General features: G+C 36.0%; 2 protein-coding genes across 4 annotated transcripts in view; both read left to right on the top strand.

The window, feature by feature from the left end:
* The first annotated feature begins 413 nt into the window (after positions 1-413).
* bub1bb (BUB1 mitotic checkpoint serine/threonine kinase Bb) lies at positions 414-4097 on the top strand. The gene is made up of 9 exons (XM_052580997.1): positions 414-581; positions 833-987; positions 1155-1214; positions 1565-1709; positions 1788-1984; positions 2098-2270; positions 2349-2533; positions 2614-2711; positions 3593-4097. The coding sequence occupies exons 2-9, from the start codon at positions 848-850 to the stop codon at positions 3861-3863; spliced, it is 1269 nt and encodes a 422-aa protein (XP_052436957.1). The 5' UTR covers positions 414-581; positions 833-847; the 3' UTR covers positions 3864-4097.
* A 5382-nt stretch (positions 4098-9479) lies between these two features.
* Positions 9480-21647, top strand: part of LOC127976021 (serine/threonine-protein kinase PAK 6) — an 18279-nt gene continuing 6111 nt past the window's right edge. The window contains exons 1-4 of one of the 3 annotated variants that reach the window (XM_052580113.1): positions 9480-9797; positions 16670-16885; positions 18734-19261; positions 20448-20984. In XM_052580113.1, coding sequence (XP_052436073.1) covers positions 16679-16885; positions 18734-19261; positions 20448-20984 — 1272 coding nt within the window. In that variant the 5' untranslated portion in view covers positions 9480-9797; positions 16670-16678. Of the gene's footprint in view, positions 9798-16592; positions 16886-18733; positions 19262-20447; positions 20985-21647 lie in introns of those variants that run through there. The other 2 variants (XM_052580115.1, XM_052580114.1) reach the window with 2 other exon arrangements.

The following is a 21647-nucleotide window of genomic DNA, read 5'->3' as shown; positions in this document are numbered from 1 at the left end:
GTTGCAGGGAAATGTAGTTTCCTCGGCCGCTGCAATGGAAACTACAGTAGTTTGAGAAGATTTACATATGTGCAAAAGTGTAGAGGGCTTTAAGATATTATCATAAATGCCTGAAAGTATCTTAAAAGTAATTTTGTATGGAACGATAAAAACTGTTAAAGATTAAACGTAGACGTAAAACTCACTTTCCCAGCATGCAACACGACGGCCACGTTGTTGCGTATTATCAGAATTCTTGACGAAAGACAATACCTGTCAAAAACAACATCGCTATTAAGATACAATAAATTTTTGTTTATTTTTAAAAAAAACAGCAATAATAGTCTTTTGTTATTTTAGAGTAGCTCTAATTGGCTGTCGTGTGATCACGTGAGCGGCTCGCCCAATCGCAATCTCTTTGGCGCGCTTCCGGTTTTTGTTCAAATGTCTTTGCTCAGTCAACGTGAACACGAAGAGAGAACAAAATCACACAAGAGCGAGAAAAATATCAAGTAAACACACATTTGTGTTTTTTTGCTTGGTAGACTCACGTGGTTTGACACGAACAGAAGCATATTAAGGAGATTTCCGTCTGGGAACATGTAAGTTGTATTTGATTTCTGCAACATTAACGTTATGTGTTTTGTTTTGACTCGAACTGTGTTCAATATCAAACGATCAGACGCTTTTCTATGCTTTCACTGTGACTTTTCCCCACTATTTACTGCTTTGTTTCTTCAAGAGCCTTGGTTTGATGCTTTTTAGGACATTGTGTTTACCTCACCATGTTCTTATGAGTAACGTTAAGTAAATATTTCAGGATGATGAGTGCCATCTGTTATTGCTGTTCTAGATCAGATCTCCAGCCATGGCCGAGTGTGATGCTGAATGGGAATTGTGTAAAGAAAATATCCAGCCTTTGAGACAAGGCCGGAGTGTTTCAGCCCTGCAGCAGGCTCTGTGTCAGCAGCAGGAGGGAAACCACACGGCCCTTAACCAGAAGAAGCAGTGAGTGAGGCTTGAATTAACCCGTTAACTGCCACTGAACCCACCGGCGGGCCCACTTGCCATTACATGTTTAAAAACCGAGATAAGCTTGGGGTGTTTGGTAAACATGTTTTATAAAACAACCTCCTGTTCCGTAACCATTCATTGATGTTATTTTTATTTTTTAGAGCGTTTGAGTCTGAGCTGCGGCTGTATGATGGAGACGATCCTCTAGATGTTTGGGACAGGTATGGATTATTACGATGACCGATGCAATGCATTTTGATGTCTGATGCATTTAGTCATTTAGCAGACGCTTTTATCCAAAGTGATGGACGCAATCAAATCAAGAAAAGAGCACTGATATGCAAGTGCTAAAACAAGTCTCAGTTAGTTTAACTCCCAACTGCGTGTTATAAAGTCAGAATTGCAAGAAAAAAATCATAATCGTGAGGGAAAAGTTGCAATAACCTTTTTTTTTTTTTTTTTCAGTGTTGGAAAATTGGCTTCCATAGAATAGAGAGTGCTATATTTAGAAGGTCAAATAAAGATATATATAAATAAAAACATGCAAAATTCTTATTTTATGTTAATGCAGGTACATTAAATGGACAAAGCAGACGTATCCACAAGGTGGAAAGGAGAGTAATTTGTCCGTGCTTCTTGAAAGAGCAGTTACACGCTTCACAGCCGACAAGAAATATCACAACGACGTTCGCTACATTGAGCTCTGGATCGAGTTTGTGAGTGACGAAGCGTCTAGAAGAATATCCAGATGGCATTACAGTGTTTTAAACATATCTGTTTGTGTTTCCTCGCAGGCAGAGGGCTGTTCTGACCCCATGGACGTCTTCCGCTACATGCAAGCTCAAGGCATCGGAACCATGCGAGCCGCGCTTTACATCGCCTGGTCTGAAGAGTACGAGAAGAGAGGGAACACAAAGATGGCGGACAGCGTGTTTCAGGACGGCATCAAGTGTGGAGCAGAACCCGTGGAGAAACTGCATGCATTTCACAGGTTCGGAAGCTTCAGGCTTTACAGGGTTAAATCAGTGCATGCTATTCTAAAAACAGACAGTTTTAACAATTCGGAAAAGCCTTGCACTAGATGTTTTCCTCGTTGATCTCCAGAGCTCTGCAGGCTCGTGCGTGCAGACAGATGATGTCATCCATGACCGATCCACAGCGAGACGATGAAGATGATGATGATGATGAGCCTCAGCGAGCATCACTGGCCGAGCTCAAAGCCAAAGGGAAGAAAAAGGCTGTGGTTCCCATCAACCGGGTGAAAGCATCGGTCGGATGTGAGTAGAAACTCGAGCTGTTTCTGTGTGTAACTCAGGAGTTTGTTGCGATCACACTGTTGTTGTTTTTCGTGTCAGATGCTCGCGGGCTTCAGTTTAAACAGCCGCTGGGGCCTAGACAGAACAGCCGCCTGGTGGTTTTCGATGAGAATAAAGCTTCCGAAACCGAGCCGCAGGAGCCCAAATTTGAGATCTGGACAGCAACACCTACAGCCCGGGCCAAAGAGAACGAACAGAAGCCTGAGAAGTGGACCAACGTGAAGGTGCGAGCGTTATCATCCTGATAACGTTTGAAGCAGACTGTGATCTGACAGATCATTTAAAGCTAGATGTTTAATTGCAGATGCCTCTGAAGTCCAGATCGGGTCTCAGCGTCGCCGTTCCTCCTCCTAAACCCAGCTTCCAGCCGTTTGTGGAAGAGGACGACCAGCCTCCCGCTGTGTGAGTGTGACTCGGTTCAGCTCTTTATAATAGCACGCCATAATAATGGGGTTTACACTGGGCTCTATGGAAAAGTTGAGGAAATAAAAAAATAATACAATTTGATCAAGTACTTGAGTTGGAAAATGCAGTAAATCTTATATTCTAGACATGTTTATAATAGAAAATTGGTCTTTATTTACTAGATGCCTAGTATACTTGGTGTACTTTCAGTTGAGATTAATCTTATTTTGGGTCCGTGGCTTCTAAAAGAAAATAAATTTCGTATTTGTTATATGCATTTTCTGTTTGCATTTTTTTTTGTTAAAGTTTTACTAATTTTATTGTCATTTTTATATGCCTTTAATTTTTCATTCAAATTAAGTTTTTATTGTAGTACTTGAAATGAATCTAAATAAATATTAGAAATGTAGGTTTTAAATATTTAATTATTTTAGTTACTAGAAACTTTATTTAAAGTAAATGAAATATATATATTTATTTATTTATTAGTTTATTTTTATGATTTATTTTTTAAAACCCCTGTTCCAGTGTTATTTCAGTATCATTAGAGTATTATTATGTTATATATAGTTTGAAATAATATTTGTCATTTTTATAATACCTATATTGTTTTTATTAATTATTATTTCTGTTTTAGTTATGTTAGTACTCAAAGTTAAATTCAACAAAGATGTGGAATGTTGCTTCAATTTAAAACAAGTTTTTTTTTATATTTCACTTAAGTTAATGTCTATTTTCTTTAGTTTTCGTATTGGTTAATGATAATGCACCAATAAATGGACACAATAATAAGACGAGGCATATGCATATTAAGTGCATCTGTTCACATGCTTCTAGTTTCCGTGTACTGACCTGGTTCCCGTTATTTTTCCCCGCAGGACTCCGTGTAAAATCAACCCTGCGGTGAACTCGGTGCTGTCGGCCAGGAAGCCCTGCAGGCCGGAGCAGACGCCGCTGAAGATGCTGCAGGAGCGGATGCAGCTCCAGACGCAGGAGGATGGGAAGAGTCGAGAGCAGAGCATGTACTGCAGAGAGCTGCTGTACAGCGGAGCCAGCGAGTTCTGCTTCGAGGAGCTGCGGGCCGAGCGCTACCGACAGAAACACGCTCACAAACTACAGACCAAACCTGAGGAAGCCCATGCAAACTGATCTTAGATGACTGTAACAGTAGGCAGCTCACTCGTTATTTGTTGTGTGTAACCATTCCTGTGTTTTTGTACATACTTTTTATTTTGTATATACATACTTTTTGCAACACCACATTGTTTTGGGATTTTTTTTTTTTTTTTGCATGTTGCAAGACAAGCTTTTATGAATAGGCATTATATTGTCTTTTGTTTGTATGTGGTAATTAATGCTTCAATAAATGCATCTGTTCCATAATATCAAACCTCTTTTGTACTTTGTTGCACACACACACACACACACTATCAGCAGTTTACTTGGAAGAAGATTATTAAATCATTTGTGGGATATTATAGTCTTTTATTGCAAAAACACTGCAGGGTGAGTTACACACTTAAGATTAGTATGCAATTCCATTTTTTATAATACATCTTATTTATTTTAACTTAACTACACCAAATTGAGATTATACTGCCTTGGCAACTAGCATTTTCTAAATATTTAGTAAAAAAAAAAAAAAAAGGTTTTGGTTTCATTAATATTTTAGCAAGAATATATTGTTTTTATTTATCATTTTGAGTTTATTTTATTTTCATTTATTATTTTTCTGTTTACACAAACTTAGACATTTTGAAGTTTGTCATGTCTGTTTTTATTTCAGTGTTAGTTACTGAAGTTAAACAACAATTTTCCCTCTGCAACTAGCTTTTTCTAAATATTTTATTTCAGTTACCATTTATTTAAAATATATATTTTTCATGCTTTTAATTTTAGAAACGCCTCCGTTATTTAATTATTGTAAAATATATTGTATATATAAAGGATTTTTTTATTATCCACTTTTTATTTTGATATTTCAGAAAACTCCAAAACTGTTCAAATATCTCTCAGCTATTCAGCGTTGATAAAACTTTCATTTATTATCGTAAAATACTTTAGAAGTGTAAACATGCAGTATATCAAATTAAAAGTAAAAACAGTGGGCTGTACATAATCGGACCCATTAAATTATATGTAAACCTATATGATTTCGTCATATTAAATCATATATAGGTCTGTTTTTATTTTATTGTAATAAGCGTAACTTCTGGCATTTCTGCTGCGAACTAATTTTATAGCATCAAATATTTGATGATTCATCAGCCGACCCTCATTGTAATCTAATTAATTATTCATGAGCTGATTCTGACACGTCGATAACCGCTGATAAAATGTCATTTATTTTCTTACGGGAGACTTATGTGCAGTAATTAAGTTAAAAACCCATTAAAATGATTTAAAAATTCTGTTAAAAATATAGTTTAATCGATTCATCCTAATCACTCAAATAATCAGGGGCGGATCTAGAAAAATACTGATGGGGTGGTGAGAAGGGGGCAGGAATTGTTGAGGGGTGGCAACATATGACAGACGTATATATATACTGAATTTAGTCACAGTTATCACAGTTTGATGATAAATATATGTGCACACTACAAAAGGACACAGCTATCATTCACAAACTTAATCTCATGCAATCAATGTCTTGCATTTGAAACAGTTCATATAAGGAATAAGTGACCATACCCCATAAGCACCACACACTAACTAATACATACAGTATGCATCCACATGTCATTATAAAAGGTTCAGTGTTATCAATATGTCAATTTATTACAAGAATCACAAGACTTTAACAGCCAATGACATATACAGCTGAGGAGACTCAACTGGTTTTCTACAGTTTAGTGTTAATCATCATCAAACTCAACCAGTCAAGAGCTACATTTAGCCTTAGATGTTATATGAATATGGTCTATGAAGCATAGGTTTTATTAGCTGACAATAATAATAAACAAATAAACATTATAGGCACAAATACAAATGTACTTTTAGAAATTGTTTTTGAAAAATATAGTGTTATTGTTTTGACAAGTTAAAACTTCTATGAAAACTTGTGTGATATTCCTTTAAAATAATGTTTTAGTATATCTTTTAACTATATTTTACTGTGCAATTTCTTACATAATTTCTTTGAGTTAGACCAAACTTTTATTTTGGTGGGTTGTAGACAGAGTTTCTGTGTTTTTTAATTAACTATTATTATTAGCTAATAGGCTTACTTGAAGTACAGCATACTCTCTTGTGCAATAGTACTTTATTTCTGTTATACAGAAAGTTTATTTTGACAGGTTGTCGTAATGACATTGTCGTTTCTGTCAGTCTGTGTATACGATACGAATGAATGACGATAGTTTTATCAAATGAAATGGTGAAATCCTCTCATAGCGAGCTGACGTGCACATGTGTAGCATACATCATGTGTTAATATAGTGAAGAGCTGAAAACACCACGCGTGCTTCAGTGTGTGTGTGTGTGTGTGTGTGTGTGTGTTCCCAGAGACGTGTATAACAAGACCTTCAGGGCCGCTGCTGGCCAGATGGGTTCCCATAAGCAAGGGTGTATTGTTGTAATATATGATGTCCAAATATGATGATGGAAAAAAACACCTATAGGGGTGAAAAAATAACTTTAATCAAACAAAAAACTAAATGAATAAATTGTAGCTCTCGACATTGACCTATGGCTATAACTTTATTATGACTCTAATTTATTTTATAGTCTCAAGCATTCAGAAATCATGCAAAAGGAAACTAAGCAGTTTTACTATGATAAAACCATGGTTTATTTTTGTAAGGGTTGTGATATGCAAATTTTTGTTGAATAAATTAAAGGCTGTGTCATCTATAACAAAAAGTTGTCCAAAAATGAAAGATTTAGTGAATATTTGAATGAAATGTTTGGTCAGTCTCCTTAACAAGGATTTGATCGTCCTGTAAGTGTAACAGCAGTAATCACATGACATTTGTAATAACATGTACATAAATTGTTTATTTTGTATTTGCCTACATTATGTATTGTAACAGTGTTATTATTAACCAATCAGTATTGCCTGAATATTTTTTTATATAATGCATTTTAAGCCATTTTAAAGGCTATTGATGGCTTAAGTCTGTTTTTATAGCAACAACAACAACAACAAACACAGTATTAATACTTTGTAAATTACTAGAGTTTGGGGATCCCAAATCATTTGAATCAGTTCGGGAGTTCAAAGCGGAATCGCGAATCATTTGAGTCAGTTTGGCAGTTCGTAGCGGGATCGCGAATCATCTGAATCAGTTCGAGAGTTCAAAGCGGGTTCGCGAATCATTAGTTAGTTTGGGGATCGCGCATCATTTGAATCAGTTCGGGAGTTCAGAGCGGGATCACGAATCACGAAAGATTCGCGCTTGTAAATTTTCAAATTGGCCATAACCTTAATTTGTTGCTGCCAACTGGGGTGGCAGCAGGGGTGGCAAGGCTTTCTTTTAGGGTGGCATCTGCCACCCTATGACACCCCTGCAAATAGCCTATATAAACTTTTTTTATTATTATTGTGATGAATGAATTAACACAATTACTGGTATTTCTTCTGTAATCTATGTTTACTGTATTAAATATTTGATGATTCAGCTTCTGTCCTGTCATGACCCTATTCATCTCATTAATTATTCATGAGCTGACCGCTTTATCAGCGCGCGACTGAAGAGACCTGTCTCAAATCACCAGAGATGGGACCAAGTCACACATGTGCAAGTCTCAAGTAAGTCTCAAGTCTTAACCTTCAAGTCTCAAGTAAGTCCCAAGTATTTTTTTCTTGGGCAAGTCAAGTCAAGTCAAGTCACAAGCTATGTCAAGTCAAGTCCAAGTCAAGTCACCTTAATATTGTTATTTTACCTGCAGAATCTGATCTTAATAAAGTTAAAAGACAAGATATAAGTAACTGTCAGTAAATTAAAATAATTTGGATTTGCATTGTAAATACTCATGTTCAGTAAAATACATCATGGAATCAAACAAAATTGTAACTTCCTAAAATTATTTATTTTTCACTTCTGCCAACAGTGTTTGAAATGTTTTACATTTTCAACATTGAGTCCATAAAACAAATAATAGCTAAACATCCAACAGACTCCTCTCTGAACACCTCTCTCTCTCTCTCTCTCTCTCAAACACAGTTTACATACAACATTAAACTATGAATTAACACATGTGGAATTATATATGGAATTATATACATAAAAAAAAAGTGTGAAACAACCAAAATATGTCATATTCTAGGTTCTTCAAAGTAGCCACCTTTTGCTTTGATTACTGCTTTGCACACTCTTGGCATTCTCTTGATTAGCTTCAAGAGGTAGTCACCTGAAATGGTCTTCAACAGTCTTGAAGGAGTTCCCCGAGAGATGCTTAGCACTTGCTGGTCCTTTTGCCTTCTGTCTGCGGTCCAGCTCACCCCTAAACCATCTCGATTGGGTTCAGGTCCGGTGACTGTGGAGGCCAGGTCATCTGGTGCAGCACCCCATCACTCTCCTTCTTGCTCAAATAGCCCTTGATGCCTTCAGTGTGACTCTACAATTTTCATAGTCATGAAAATAAAGAAAACTCTTTGAATGAGAAGGTGTGTCCAAACTTTTGGTCTGTACTGTACATAACAAAGTATGAAACAACTTAAAATACGTCATATTTATATTCTGTACTGTATATATATATATATATATATATATGTATGTAATATGCACTTGTCATGATTGGGTAATCGCGGCAGCTACATTCGTTTTTCTGATTAATTGTTTTGCTCTATGAGAAAGACAAGGTAACAAAATATTCGGGGCTTATGCCCCCTTAGCCCAGCCCTAGCGCCGCCCCTGGAATGCGTTTTTTGACGGCCTGCTAGCGGATCATTAGGGGCCGTTCACATCACGTCTTTTGCGCGCGCAAGTACGTTATTTCCAATGTAGGCGCGCGGTATGCGCGCTCATAATGGAAGCAACGCGCGCGCGTCGCACCGCATCGAGTTAAAAACATCTAAACTTTTCAGAATGCCGCAAGCGCACCGCAGGTCATGTGACAATAACTAACCAATCAGCTTCATCCTTTCCCGTATCAACGTTGAAAGCTCAGCTAAGATGAAGGAACAGCTGTTCATAGCTGTATATGGATTGCCATTTTGAAATGAATTTAGTAGCAGAGCTACTGCGAGCGATTTTTAGTGCTGCAAATCCATTTATCCTTTGCTGAAATTTCTACGTCTTCATTGAGAGAGAGAGCGTGTCATGGATGCTTAGCAACGACAGACGCCCCAGGAGCACTTCTGCCCGAGCGCTTTGGAAAGAAGGAGAAAGCGGCGCGACTAGCGTTTTCCACGCGTTTTTAGTCGCGAATTATTGAAGACAAAAGCGATGACCCTCGGTACCTCTCAGGCTGACATGTTGATGTGATGTGATATCTGATTTAAGTGGGCGTGGTGTGTGTAAGGTAGAGAGGGCATGACTGATGATAGTGTCCTGATCCAGTCACGACGCTATTCTCAGCCTGCGCTCCAGCTGAGTAATCAACTTTATTTTAAAAAATAATTTATATATTTTATATTCAAACTGAAAACATGATGTGATTAACACTCAAGTCATTCAAGTCATCGTGTCTCAAGTCAAGTCAAGTCCCGAGTCTTTAACTTCCAAGTCCGAGTCAAGTCTCAAGTCCTAAAAATAGCGACTCGAGTCGACTCGAGTCCAAGTCACCAAGTCACAAGTCCCCATGTCTGCAAATCACGCGCTCACGTGGAAACGCTTCACCACGACGACAGAGGGGGCGTGAACCGTCTCCTACACACTGGAGGTCGAGGAGAGAGAGAGAGAGGATGCAGGCTGTTCTCGTTTCCTCTTAGATGTGGATTGTACCTAGTTTTCTCCATGCAATCATCACGGTAGCGAGGGATGCAGGGAGATCAGATGCGCGGCTTGGAGCATCATCTCTCAGAGATGGCAGAAATGCATCGCGGCATCCTGCAGTGGGAGGCTGATTGAGCTCATACAGCACCACAAAGCCTGTTCCCAGCAGGAGAGGCTCGTGAAGTCCTCACCGCACAACGGCAAGGTAAGAAGAGCGGCGTTTTGACATCTATACGCGAGCTCATGATGCTGCCGCGCGCGCCGCTGCTTTGTGTTGCATCGCCGGAGAAAGACGCACAGATAGATAGATAATAAAGGCAGAATGAGAAGGTAAAGCTGTGCTGATGAGGACATGCTTTTACCTTCCTTCCCCCTCGCGCAACCCCTCCTCCTCAGACTCTCTCGCGATGCATTTGCATGCAAGGATGAAAACATACTCGAGGCATCATTTGGGCTTCTTCACTCAAAGTCAACCTTGCAAAGTTCATCCCATAACGAAGCTGATATATTAAAGTCCCTCCAGAGAATTATAGGACATTCGAGGCACCCTCAGAAGCACATCTAGATGTTCTCCAAAGAGTGAAGCGCAGATGCAGCTTTGACATTTTCAAAGTGAAGAGTCAGTCAAACTTAAAAATAAAAGGGATTTTATGCAGCGATGCCATTGAAGAACAATTTTTTGGTTCTTTGAAGAACCTTTCACCGAACAGTTCTTGAAAGAACCACTTTTATCTTCTTAAAATAAAGGCTGTTTCTTGGCATCCGTGGTTGAGGAGCTTTTAACATCAATGGAAACTTCCTTTATTCTTTATAGTGGATACGGTTCTTAATTAAAATGTTTATCATACTAAGAAAAAATGAGTTCTTTTAGGAACTGATCTTTTGAAACTTTTATTTTAAAGAGTGTAAGTGTGAAAGATATCTTAACAATCTAAATATTTTTTTTTCCACTTTAAAGAACCTCTTGTCCAGTGTAAACAATCCTTAGATGTTCGCAATGGAACCAGCAATGCCAATGAAGAACCGTCATTATTAAGAGACTGAGTGTAGATTAACCAATTTTGGTTCTCCAAAGAATCTTTCAATGGACAGTTTTTAAAAGAACCAGTTTTTCTTACAAATAAAGGCTCTTTATTGGGATCTAGTCCCATGAGGACCTTTTAACATCAATGGAACCTTTCCCTTGAATAAAAGGTTCTTTATAGTGCCGTGGAAAAGGTTCTTAAAATGATTTCATGCTTTTAGGAACCGATCATTGAAAGGTTAGTTGGGGAAACCAAAATGATTCCTCTATGGCATCACTCCAAAAACATTTATTTTATAAAGTGTAGATGTGTGAAGAACATTTATGGGTTTATGGATAATAAAAGAGGTTCTTGGAACTATACAGAACCTTTATTTTTAAGAGTGAATGAAAAGCATTCATGCAAACACCTCAAACCGACCAATAATCACATTTCATTCCAAATGCAAGAATTTGTGCATCTCTTAATTCTGTTAAACAGAACAACATTTAAATACTTTCAAATGCACTTTCAGAAATACCAGGATCTTAGTCATATCTAGATATGCATGTATAAATTTATATTTATGCATTTGGCTGACACTTTTATCCAATTCAACTTATGTTATCAAGTTATTCAAACCCATGACTTTGGCATTGCTTTGCTGTTGAAAAAAACATTGAACTACTTCGTTCTACAGATCTTTTCGAGTTGTGTTTAACTTATTTGTTAAATTAGTAACATGAAAAGCTTTCTTTCTAGGAATAGTCTCAGATATGTTAGGAAGGCAAACAATTACTTACAGCAGTGCCATGATGAGCTTCTTAACTTCTTTAATCAGTCTCTTCTTCCTCATTAGGTTTAGGGTTGATGAGTTAGTAGGGCAGGGTTAGGTTGCCTCTGCTGGTGGATGTTGTAAATACACCATTATGGGGCAAAAGCAGTGTATTCTGACAAAATTACTTATTTGTCAATTGCAAATATTTTATTAAATGTTAATAGACCAGCGGCAGATAGTTTCTGGAGGCTTTAAAAACTATGAATTAGGCTTTTATTAGGGGCCAAGCACCACAGATGCATAGGCACCTATTGTATCCATTAGTGTGATTTATTTCTTCCGCTGCAAGTCTATGACAGCCCATAGAACCACATGCGGGAAAGTTGTGAAATTTGGCACACTGATAGAGGCTAGTGAGAAAAGTCACCATAGCAAATTTGGAGTCTCTGACTTAAACTCTCTAGCGCCACCACTTGTCTAAACTTTCAAAAACTTTTGACCCGTGAGCCACAAAATTAAAATGATTTTTTCCTCTGATTCCTTCAGTGCAATGTCATATTGCATGCTTCTTTCATCAGATTGCAATGTTAACAGTTCATATAAACATCAGATTTGAGGAATTCTTAGTGAATGACAACAACTGACAAATTAGTTGTTTTCCTACAGTTTTCTTAACATGAGCAAAACGTCTTGTGGTTACAGGAGAGTTGAATATTTAACAGAATCAGGAAAGTCTTGTAATACATAGTACATTTATTTCTGTCATCCTAAGTTTAGACACTAACCAGCCCATGAAAACCTCTTCTCTGAGCACTAGAGATGTTAATATAGAGTTTGAGACTCTTTATGTAAGCGCTGGAGATGTGAATGAGAATGCATGGGACTGAGTCCTAACATCCCCTGGAGAATGAAGAAGCAGAAAGAACAAGAGATTCAGATGGCAAACTGACACTCAAAATGTATCCTGGTTTAGGCTTTGCATCAGAAAAGATGGCTGGATCTTCATGCAGATATATAATAAAAATCATATATATATATTATTTTCCATTTAGCCCAGAAACACGTTCCACACAAGCATGCAGATGCACACATACATACTCAGACAGTGCATGAATGTTGTGCATTTCGTTAGCATGAAATGACATGCATGTGGGTGATTGTGATTAGATTTGTTTTCTGGTTAAAGAAATACATAAATGAAGAAGGAAGTCAAAATATTAAATGTCATGGATGTAGGTTTACTGAGTAATCCACTGTCTTGAAGATTTCGATTTTAGAGCCAAAATGACCTTAGAAAGACTGCAGCATCGTTATATTATTTTTACACAGAGCATGGCAGGCCTGTTAGTAAAATCTGTTGACCATCTTGGTTGCATTATATGCCAATGGTGACCATTCAATAAAGGGGAAAAGCACTTTTAGTGTTTTTCCCTCCAAAGCTTGCATTGCTGTAACTCAAGAAGCAATTAAGATATCTTGATAAATTTATAGATGCTGGTTCTTAACTTATTTTTCTTTTGGTAGCTTAATTTTTAAGGCTTTTTCTGGCGATATGGGGATTTCAGTGTAGGTCAAAGAGTAAATGATTGAATGATGCACATTTTCAGTGATCTAAACTAGATGTGGGTCACTATGCAGTGACCTCACAAAGTTGCATGCTTAATACACTAACTAGCATCCTATTATCACTTACTTTTTATTTTATTTCTGCATTTTATTCCAATTTTGTGTTAAATATTGTTTGCCAGTTTGAGTGAATTACTCAAGTCAAGCACATTGCATTGTGGGATAGAACATTTCACACAGTGTTAACACAATAAATCTAAATCTGGTGCAAAACATCTTTAATTAATGTTTTTCCACATTGTTCCTGTTGAAACAAACAAACAATAGAAATTGTATTGAGAATTACCACTGAAAATAAACTATTAAAATTACACATATAACATAATTCATTATAATTTATGAGCTGCTAGGGCAAAAAAAAAAGCTAAATAAAATTAAATAAAATTAAATAAAATTAAATAAAATTAAATAAAATTAAATAAAATTAAATTAAATAAAATTAAATTAAATTAAATTAAATTAAATTAAATTAAATTAAATTAAATTAAATTATCAGAAGACAAATGATCACAGCTGAAGTACGTGTTTATTTTTTAAAGTAATTTCTGATATTAAAAAGGAATTGTCTTAATAAAAGGAACATTTTGCAAAGCATTTACATTTATTATCACTCATCAGATATATACTTTCATTTAAATACTTTGCATGACATTCTTTTCTCACTGCATACTGATTTTAAAAGATTGCACTAATGAAGAGAATATATTATATATAGATTAGATATAGATATAGATATTTAGAAATGCATTTGTTCTGAATTCTGCAGTAAAGTGAATCATCACATCTCACACTTTATATAATGTGTGTAATGTTCGGAGAGGGATAATTATAAAACAAATTACTTGCAAGTCTGCGAAGTGATAAAAATAAAGCTGTAAATTTCATTCTCTGCTAGTTCAGATCTACTGTTTGGGTGGTTTGGACATGAGTAATGAGAGACAGACCGTGATTTAATCAATGTATTATAATTATTACCCTTATTATGAGTAAAAATGATACGATTAGTAAATCAGCTGAACTTTTAAGTTGAATTATGTGGAGATGATTGACAGATCAAATATGCAGAGCATGCATATATTCTGTAGCATGACAGAACTATTTATTTAAATAAACAGAGAAAACAAAATATTTATCATCGTTGTATATGATTTTAAAGCATCTGTAAGAGGATTTAAATTCATGCATTTGGCAGATGCTTTTATATGAAGTAATTTTAGTAACACTACTGTTGACAGAAATGAATAAAACACTCAAATCCAGGAGAAACATCATAAACACACAGAATCTTCCTCATCTTTGTGTCATTCAACACACTTGTGTTAACACCTTTTAGAATTTGCACGTCATTTTAAATTCAATTTTCTGATTATGCTTATATCTAAGAAATTTTATATGATTTATATGTTATATATTTTTAGATATTCTGCTATAATATGTAATATTTTAATTAATAAAATATTTTTGTAATATATTTAAAAAGCAGCATTGCAATTACCATTATATTTTATATGATAAAATAAAATATAATTTATTTTTTTCTTTTCTAGCTATGCTAATTTTATGGACTATATATATCTATTTATAAATATATGTTATATATGATATTTTATATCTAAAGTGTTTTATCTTTAAATGCAATCTTTAAAAGTTTTAAAAAAAAATCTGAATGCAGTAATCATTAACTGGAAAACAATGTAATGAAAATTCATTTGTCAAATAGCAAAAATATGTTGCTTTATGAGAGTTATTTTTTAATAATTATATATCTGATATGTGATATTGTTGGGACAGATGTTACAGAATACAAAGAGAGAAACAAAATAACAAAGATTGCATCACTTATACACTTATGCTCTCCTGAACATGCACGCAGATGTGAAACGCTTCCCAGGCAATAAATAAATAAATACAAAATCTGTATGAAGAAATTTACTTATTTGACAAAATGTTATTTTTATTTTTAATTTTTTTCTGAGAATGTCATCACCCTCAAGGTTCCAAGTGTTTGTTTCTTCATCAGGTTTGTAGAAATGTAGCACTGCATCAGTGTCTCATCAATGGATGCTCTGCAGTGAATGGGTGCCGTCAGAATGAGAGTCAGATAAAAACATCACAATAATCCACAGCGCTCCAGTCCATCAGTGAACAACAAAAGATGAAACACATCCAGCATTAAGATGATTTTAACTCAAACACATAGAGTCTATAATCATTATATCACTTCCTCCAGTGAAAAAGTGTTCTGGTCTGAATCAGGAGAGAAATCTGCACAGATCAAGCAGCGTTTAAACAGATCTAAACTAATATGTGACTGGATTTTGATGCACTTTTTCACTGAAGGGAGTGTTAAAATGGTAATATCATATTTTAGATATTAAAAAGGTCTTAATGCTGGTTTGAGCATCCATTGATGAGACACTGATGCAATGCTACATTTCTCCAAATCCTTTGTTTTTGGCTGAACTATTCCTTTAAATAAATAGTCCTGCTGTATAAAGAAGCACTTCTTCTCAAGGACAAGCACTTAAAGAGGCGTTCACTGTTATTGTCAGTTTGCAAAAGACTGTAAAACTGTAATTTTTTAATGTATGCTGTTGAAAAAAAATGTCAGTGATGCACAAATGCATAAAAGTTTTGACTTTGAATTATCAGGAGGAGAAACATCAGAGAAAAGCTATGCACTACATGCAAAACTATTGTATTTTCATGCACAGATAAGTTTTTATGTTTCGGACTGTTTTGCTTCCATGTTCAGACTAGTGGCAAGAAAATGTATTACAATATATCATATAAAATTTTATTTAAACATGGTGACTTAATTGTTTTTCTGGTTGCTGACAGTATTTTCTAATTTATTTTATTTTTTAATCACTCATTGTTCACTTTGAAAAAATATATGGAGGATGTTGTATTTATTTTAAATAAATAACTAAATTGTGCTATGAAATTAAACAATTTAATAAAAAAAGTGTAATTTAATTAATTATATTACATTTGTATCTCCCCGAAACATCCAAGAATTCTGATTAATGTTTATAAAAACAATTATTGTTTTATTTTTGTATTTTACATGCAGAATGTTAACTCTTTTAATTTTTTAATATACAAAATTAAGCTACTTTTTCATGCATCAGAGGATTAATGCAGTGTAACTTGCCATTTCTTTGTAATTATTTGCGAAAATCACTATTTCTGAGTTTTCTTTTTTTTTTTTTTTTCAGTGCATAATTCTGTCAAGACAAGATTGATTACCTGAAGTGAACTAGAAAAAGGTCACTCGACGTCCTTGGCTTTCAGAAAGCTCAGCTGCAAGAAGAAAATGCCCTGAAAGGAAGTTTTCCTAAACAGAGAGCGAGGGTTATTAGCTTTTCTTTGGCATTTTGGCCAGATTTAGGTCAACTTTGCAAGAAAAGGACAAAAATAGACACTGAAATGATTCATTAAGTATGGATACAACATGGTAGCTATCACCAGTGTTTACCATTTCTATTATATATATATATATATATATATATGTTTTACATCTGAAATCGGTTGTCGTCTGTTTTAATGCATGGTCTTAATATGAATAGATACGTATTATAAATAATGCATTTGTCATGAATTATATGTAAAGGCTTCATGTAAAGCGTTAGCTAACTGTGTTCATATTTCACCTTTCTGCTGTAGGATCTGACGATGTTTCGCAAGAAGAAGAAGAAGAAGAGGCCGGAGATTTCAGCGCCGGAGAACTTCGAGCATCGCGTTCATACGTCGTTCGATGCGAAGCGAGGAGTCTTCGTGGGTCTTCCCACACAATGGCAGAGTTTAATAGAAAACCTGCGGAGACCCAAACCCATGGTGGACCCTTCCCGGATCACACCGGTGGAGCTCAAGCCAAAGAAGGTCAGGATTACAGTATATACAAATACATATATCATGCAGAGAAAACATTAATGAAAACTGCTTTGAGAAGCTCCAAAACTTTCCGACATTATTCAGCCAAAAAATTACTTTAAGGTGACATGATGCATGCACTATATCAAATGTGAAGTTTTATTAATAAAGATTTTTAATTGAACAATTTGTAAATACATTAACAACGGCATGTCTTTGCATCGCACGATTAGGATCAGATGCATGAAAGAAAAAATAGAGCAAATTAATAAAATGAATGGGTGAGGGCTTTTCTTGGAAATTATATTCTTCTATTGTAGAAAAAAGGTTTTAGTGCATTTTTATTTTTTTGCCAATTTTGTTGTAAAACCTTCTTCAATAATCTTAGTAACCCAAAACATCCTTTTTTTCTAATAAATAATAAATAATAAATAATTGTGCAATGATTATTTATATTAAAAGCTGAAATGCAAATGAGAATAAATTAAATTCCTGTCACTTTAAAGTCACGTGATGCATGAAATTCATCAAATGGCTTTTGCAACAACAATTTTATTGAACAATTTGTAGGAAACAGTTTGGCAAAAGCATGTTTTTTGCATAGAAATTGTATTTTCAAGTGAAAAAAAGATAAACGTTTTAATGCATTTTTATTTTTCACCTGCATTTCTAAAAAAAAAAAAAGTACTTCAATAATTTTTGCTTACAACTTAAAAAAAACTAAAACATTTTCACACCCTAGTTTGTGACTCAAAAGGTCCTGGAAACTGAAAAATCTGTTGCTTTTTCATTTTAATGCTTTTTACATTTTTATAATAATAATAATAATAATCCAAAATAAATAATATTAAAGTGTTAGGGATTTTCTTGTAAATTATATTCTTGTATTATAGCAAAACTTTTTAATGCATTTTTATTTTTCCCCAGCTTAAGGGCTACATTTCTTGAAAAACGTGCTTCAAGAAACATTGTTTACTACTTCACAATTAATTCACAAAGTATTTCACATTCCTTAATATTTGTGACTCGAAAAGGTCCCATACACTAAATTAATTGTTGCATTTTTTTTTTAAATTTTATGTTTGATGCTTTTTGATCACACACAAGAAATAGGAAAAATCCTCTGTCACATTGGCTTCTTATCTATATAAATAACATTGTAAAAATATTTTGTATTATTATAAATAACATATTTTATAGTATAATAAATATATAAATAAATAAATAAATAAACAAATGCAGTTTATATTATTATAAATATTAATCATAAAACTACTCTCTTCTCTCTTCGCTTTCTTTTTCATTATAAAGACAAAACAAAACAAAAAAACAAACAAAAAGAAAGAAATAACAAATAACGATTAAACACCAATAAACAAAAAATATAAATACTATTGTAGAAATATTTGTATTATGAATAATATATTAGGATGGATGGAGTTTATAGTATTATATATATTAATAATGATAAAAACGACATACAGGTGACTTATATGTCATCATCAGCAATTAACAAAACATGAAAAGGTTTAACTTTGTCTTGCTCTTAATTTGCAATAAAGAAATCCTTAGTCTGTCAGTCTGATTTGCAGAAAAGCTGATATTTTATTATTATAAATGAATAAATAAATGCGTTTTATATTATATTATCAATACAGCAAAAAGGTGACATAAATGGCATCATCAGCCATCAACAAAAGAAGCCTCCTTGCTTTAGTCTTCCGAGTCATTCAGTGTTTCATAAACACAAATCTGTCACAAATAGGCTCCTCGGAGGAAAGTGTGAATTCACACGCTCTTTAAATAGCGTCCGGTTTCAGCTGGCATTAATCAAACTTGACTCTGTTCTCTCTCCAGACCATCGTGCGCGGCAGCATGATCGGCCACGGAGACTATATATCAGCCATGCTGTCCGACATGAGCCGTCTGTCCGTCACCAGCTCCAACTCCCTGCGCAGGAGCAGCCCGTCGATCCGCAGGAGACCGCAGTCGCTCGGACGCCTCGGGGAGGTCAGCGAGGCCGATGTGTATCAGTACGAAGTCCTGGACGAGCCTGACCATCACTGGGACGAGAAATCACGCAACTTCCACAGCGAGAGCAGCACGCCGTACATGGGTCCGAAGAAGAGCGTGATGCTGCAGCCCAACGGCGTTCTGCCCCGCGCCAAATCCACTTACGAGGTCAGCATGAGCACTCGTCCTCCGCCGTCCATCCCTGTACCTGCGCCGCCTCTCATGATGAGACGAGAGATCCCCATCACCTGCTTCTACAGCCCCACCTTGACACACGGAGACGGTGTGACGCCGGACACGAGGAGCGCTAACAGACCGCTGGACCGTCCACAGAACAGCCCGGGGAGACCGTACTCCTCATACGACCTGAAGGTACCAAACAATATTCTGCTACGGCATAGAAATATGTGACCCGGACCACAAAACCAGATTTATACATGAAAGCTGAATACTTAAGGATAGAAACAAATCTAAATATTGAGAAAATCATCTATAAAGTTGTTCAGATGAAGTTCTTAGCAATGCATATTACTAATCAGAAATTACGTTTTGATATATTTAAAGTAGGAAATTTGCTAAATATCTTAACGGATCATGACCTTTACTTAATATCCTAATGATTTTTGGCATAGAAGATACATTTATAATTTTGACTTATACAAAGTATTGTTGTCTATTTCTACAAATATACCCCAGAGACTTAAGACCGGGTTTGTGCTCCAGGGTCATTTATGTGCTTTTTATCTCACAATTCTAGCTTTTTCTTGATTTTTTTTTATATCTTGTAATACTGATTTTTCGTTTACATCTCGCATTTTTGAGTTTTCTCTGAATTCAAATTTTATGTCTCGCAATTCTGACTTTTCTGAATTTTAAGTTTATATCTCACCTTTTTTTTTTTGGGAGTTTTTATCCCACAAGTTTTTTTCCCTCTGAATTGTGAGTTAAGATCTTGCTATAATGGCTTTCCCCAAAAAAATTCTATTTACATCTTGCGATTTATACATTTTTTTTGGACATTTTAGTAAAAGTGGCTCCACCCCTTACAAACAATGCAATGGTCAGTCGAAATTCAAATTTTTTTTTTATTTTTTTGGTAATTATTCATATTCACTGTACTGTACAGTGGTTTGGTTCCGATTGAGTTAAAAACCTAGGACTAGTTCGCAAAAGTCGATTTTGGACAATTACATGTTTTTTTTTGTTCGTTTTGACCCAAGGATTCCAAAAAATGTCATTTCTGAGTCTACGACAAATGGTTTAGGAGTTATGAGCAGTTTTGTGTTTTTGATCACTGTAGCGCTGATTGGGTCGATTGAAGCGAGTCTTTGGAGCCGAGTATCATTCAATACTACAAGCATCTGACCAAGGTTCAGCTCTTATGGTTTGGTCTGCACGATCAGTTTTAGCAGAGAACAATGATAATTAAGATCCCTACAATTATAATAATGTTTCAGCACTATGTGCACTATGTAAGTTCCTTTGAAAAGTGTTTGTTAGATGAATGCATATTGATAAACAAGTGAAGGAAACCCAGTCGTCTTTGTATTGCACACAGGCGGACGCAGCAGTGAGACTCCAGCCTGGATATCTGCACAGCGGCACCAGCAGTCCCCTCGTGAGCGGCACCAGACCTCACAGAGCGGTGCGTTCCTCCTCCAGCTACACCATCGGCCTCTCGCCCAACATCAGTTACCGCCCCCCCGGGCCAGACCCCTTCATGAGACACTCGGGCTGCCCAAACCCGGGTCTCTACCCCAGACAGGACAGTCCGTCTCATCCCCGGCCGTCTCCCACTGGCTCTCTGGCTAACAGCCCTCCGGGAACCTGCTCGCCCGCATTCAGACCCCCTCAGCACCCCTCGCCCCGACCGCCGCCCGACCCGCCCAAAGTCACCCACGAGCAGTTCAAGGCCGCGCTGCAGATGGTGGTGGACAAAGGAGACCCGCGGTCATATCTGGAGAACTTCGTGAAGATCGGCGAGGGTTCTACGGGTGTGGTGTGCATCGCCCGAGAGAAACACAGCGGACGGGTGGTGGCCGTCAAGATGATGGACCTCAGGAGACAACAGCGCAGAGAACTGCTCTTCAATGAGGTCCAACAACAACACAATGCTTTAGGGAATAGTTCCTCCAAAATTGAAAACATGCTCACCCTCAGTGATGAAGTTTGTTTCTTCATCAGATTTGGAGAAATGTAGCATTGGAGAAGACAAAAGCTATGTGTTTGTAAGAAACAAGTCTATCGTTATGACATTTTTAACTAAAATACGAATCCATCAAAACACTTCCTCTAGTGAAAAAGTGGTCTGGTCCGAATCAGGAGAGAAATCTGCTCAAATCAAGAAGCGTTTGGCGCTGGATTTTGATGTGAGAGAAGTGGAGGAAGTGTTATTATGGGTTATGGATGGATTAGTTTCATCTTTTGTCTTCTCCAGATGTTCACTGATGGACTGGAGTGCTGTGGATTATTGTGATGTTTTTATCAGACTCTCATTCTGACGGCACCCATTCACTGCAGAGCATCCATTGATGAGACACTGATGCAGTGCTACATTTCAAATCTGATGAAGAAACAAACTAATCTACACCTCGGATGAGACATTTTTGTGTAAACTATTCCTTTAAATTTAAATATCATGCATTCACTGTCTATGTTGATATATTCAATATCCAACTATAGAATTAAAACACATAGCACACATTTGTTGATATTAGTGTCTAATCTTGAGATTATAGGGTTGCATCACGTTACTCAA

Source organism: Carassius gibelio, chromosome B17 (genome assembly GCF_023724105.1).
Source record: "Carassius gibelio isolate Cgi1373 ecotype wild population from Czech Republic chromosome B17, carGib1.2-hapl.c, whole genome shotgun sequence".
Taxonomy (NCBI): Eukaryota; Metazoa; Chordata; class Actinopteri; order Cypriniformes; family Cyprinidae; genus Carassius; species Carassius gibelio.
The sequence above is the reverse complement of the archived record's forward strand: the minus strand, read 5'-3'. Positions and strand labels throughout refer to the sequence as shown.

Bases quoted from the DNA above. Each gene is read 5' to 3' on its own strand.
- bub1bb (XM_052580997.1), top strand. From the start codon at position 848: ATGGCCGAGTGTGATGCTGAATGGGAATTGTGTAAAGAAAATATCCAG. The intron at 1,710-1,787 runs GTGAGTGACGAA...GTTTCCTCGCAG, and splicing joins TTGAGCTCTGGATCGAGTTT to GCAGAGGGCTGTTCTGACCC. The intron at 2,534-2,613 runs GTGCGAGCGTTA...GTTTAATTGCAG, and splicing joins AGAAGTGGACCAACGTGAAG to ATGCCTCTGAAGTCCAGATC.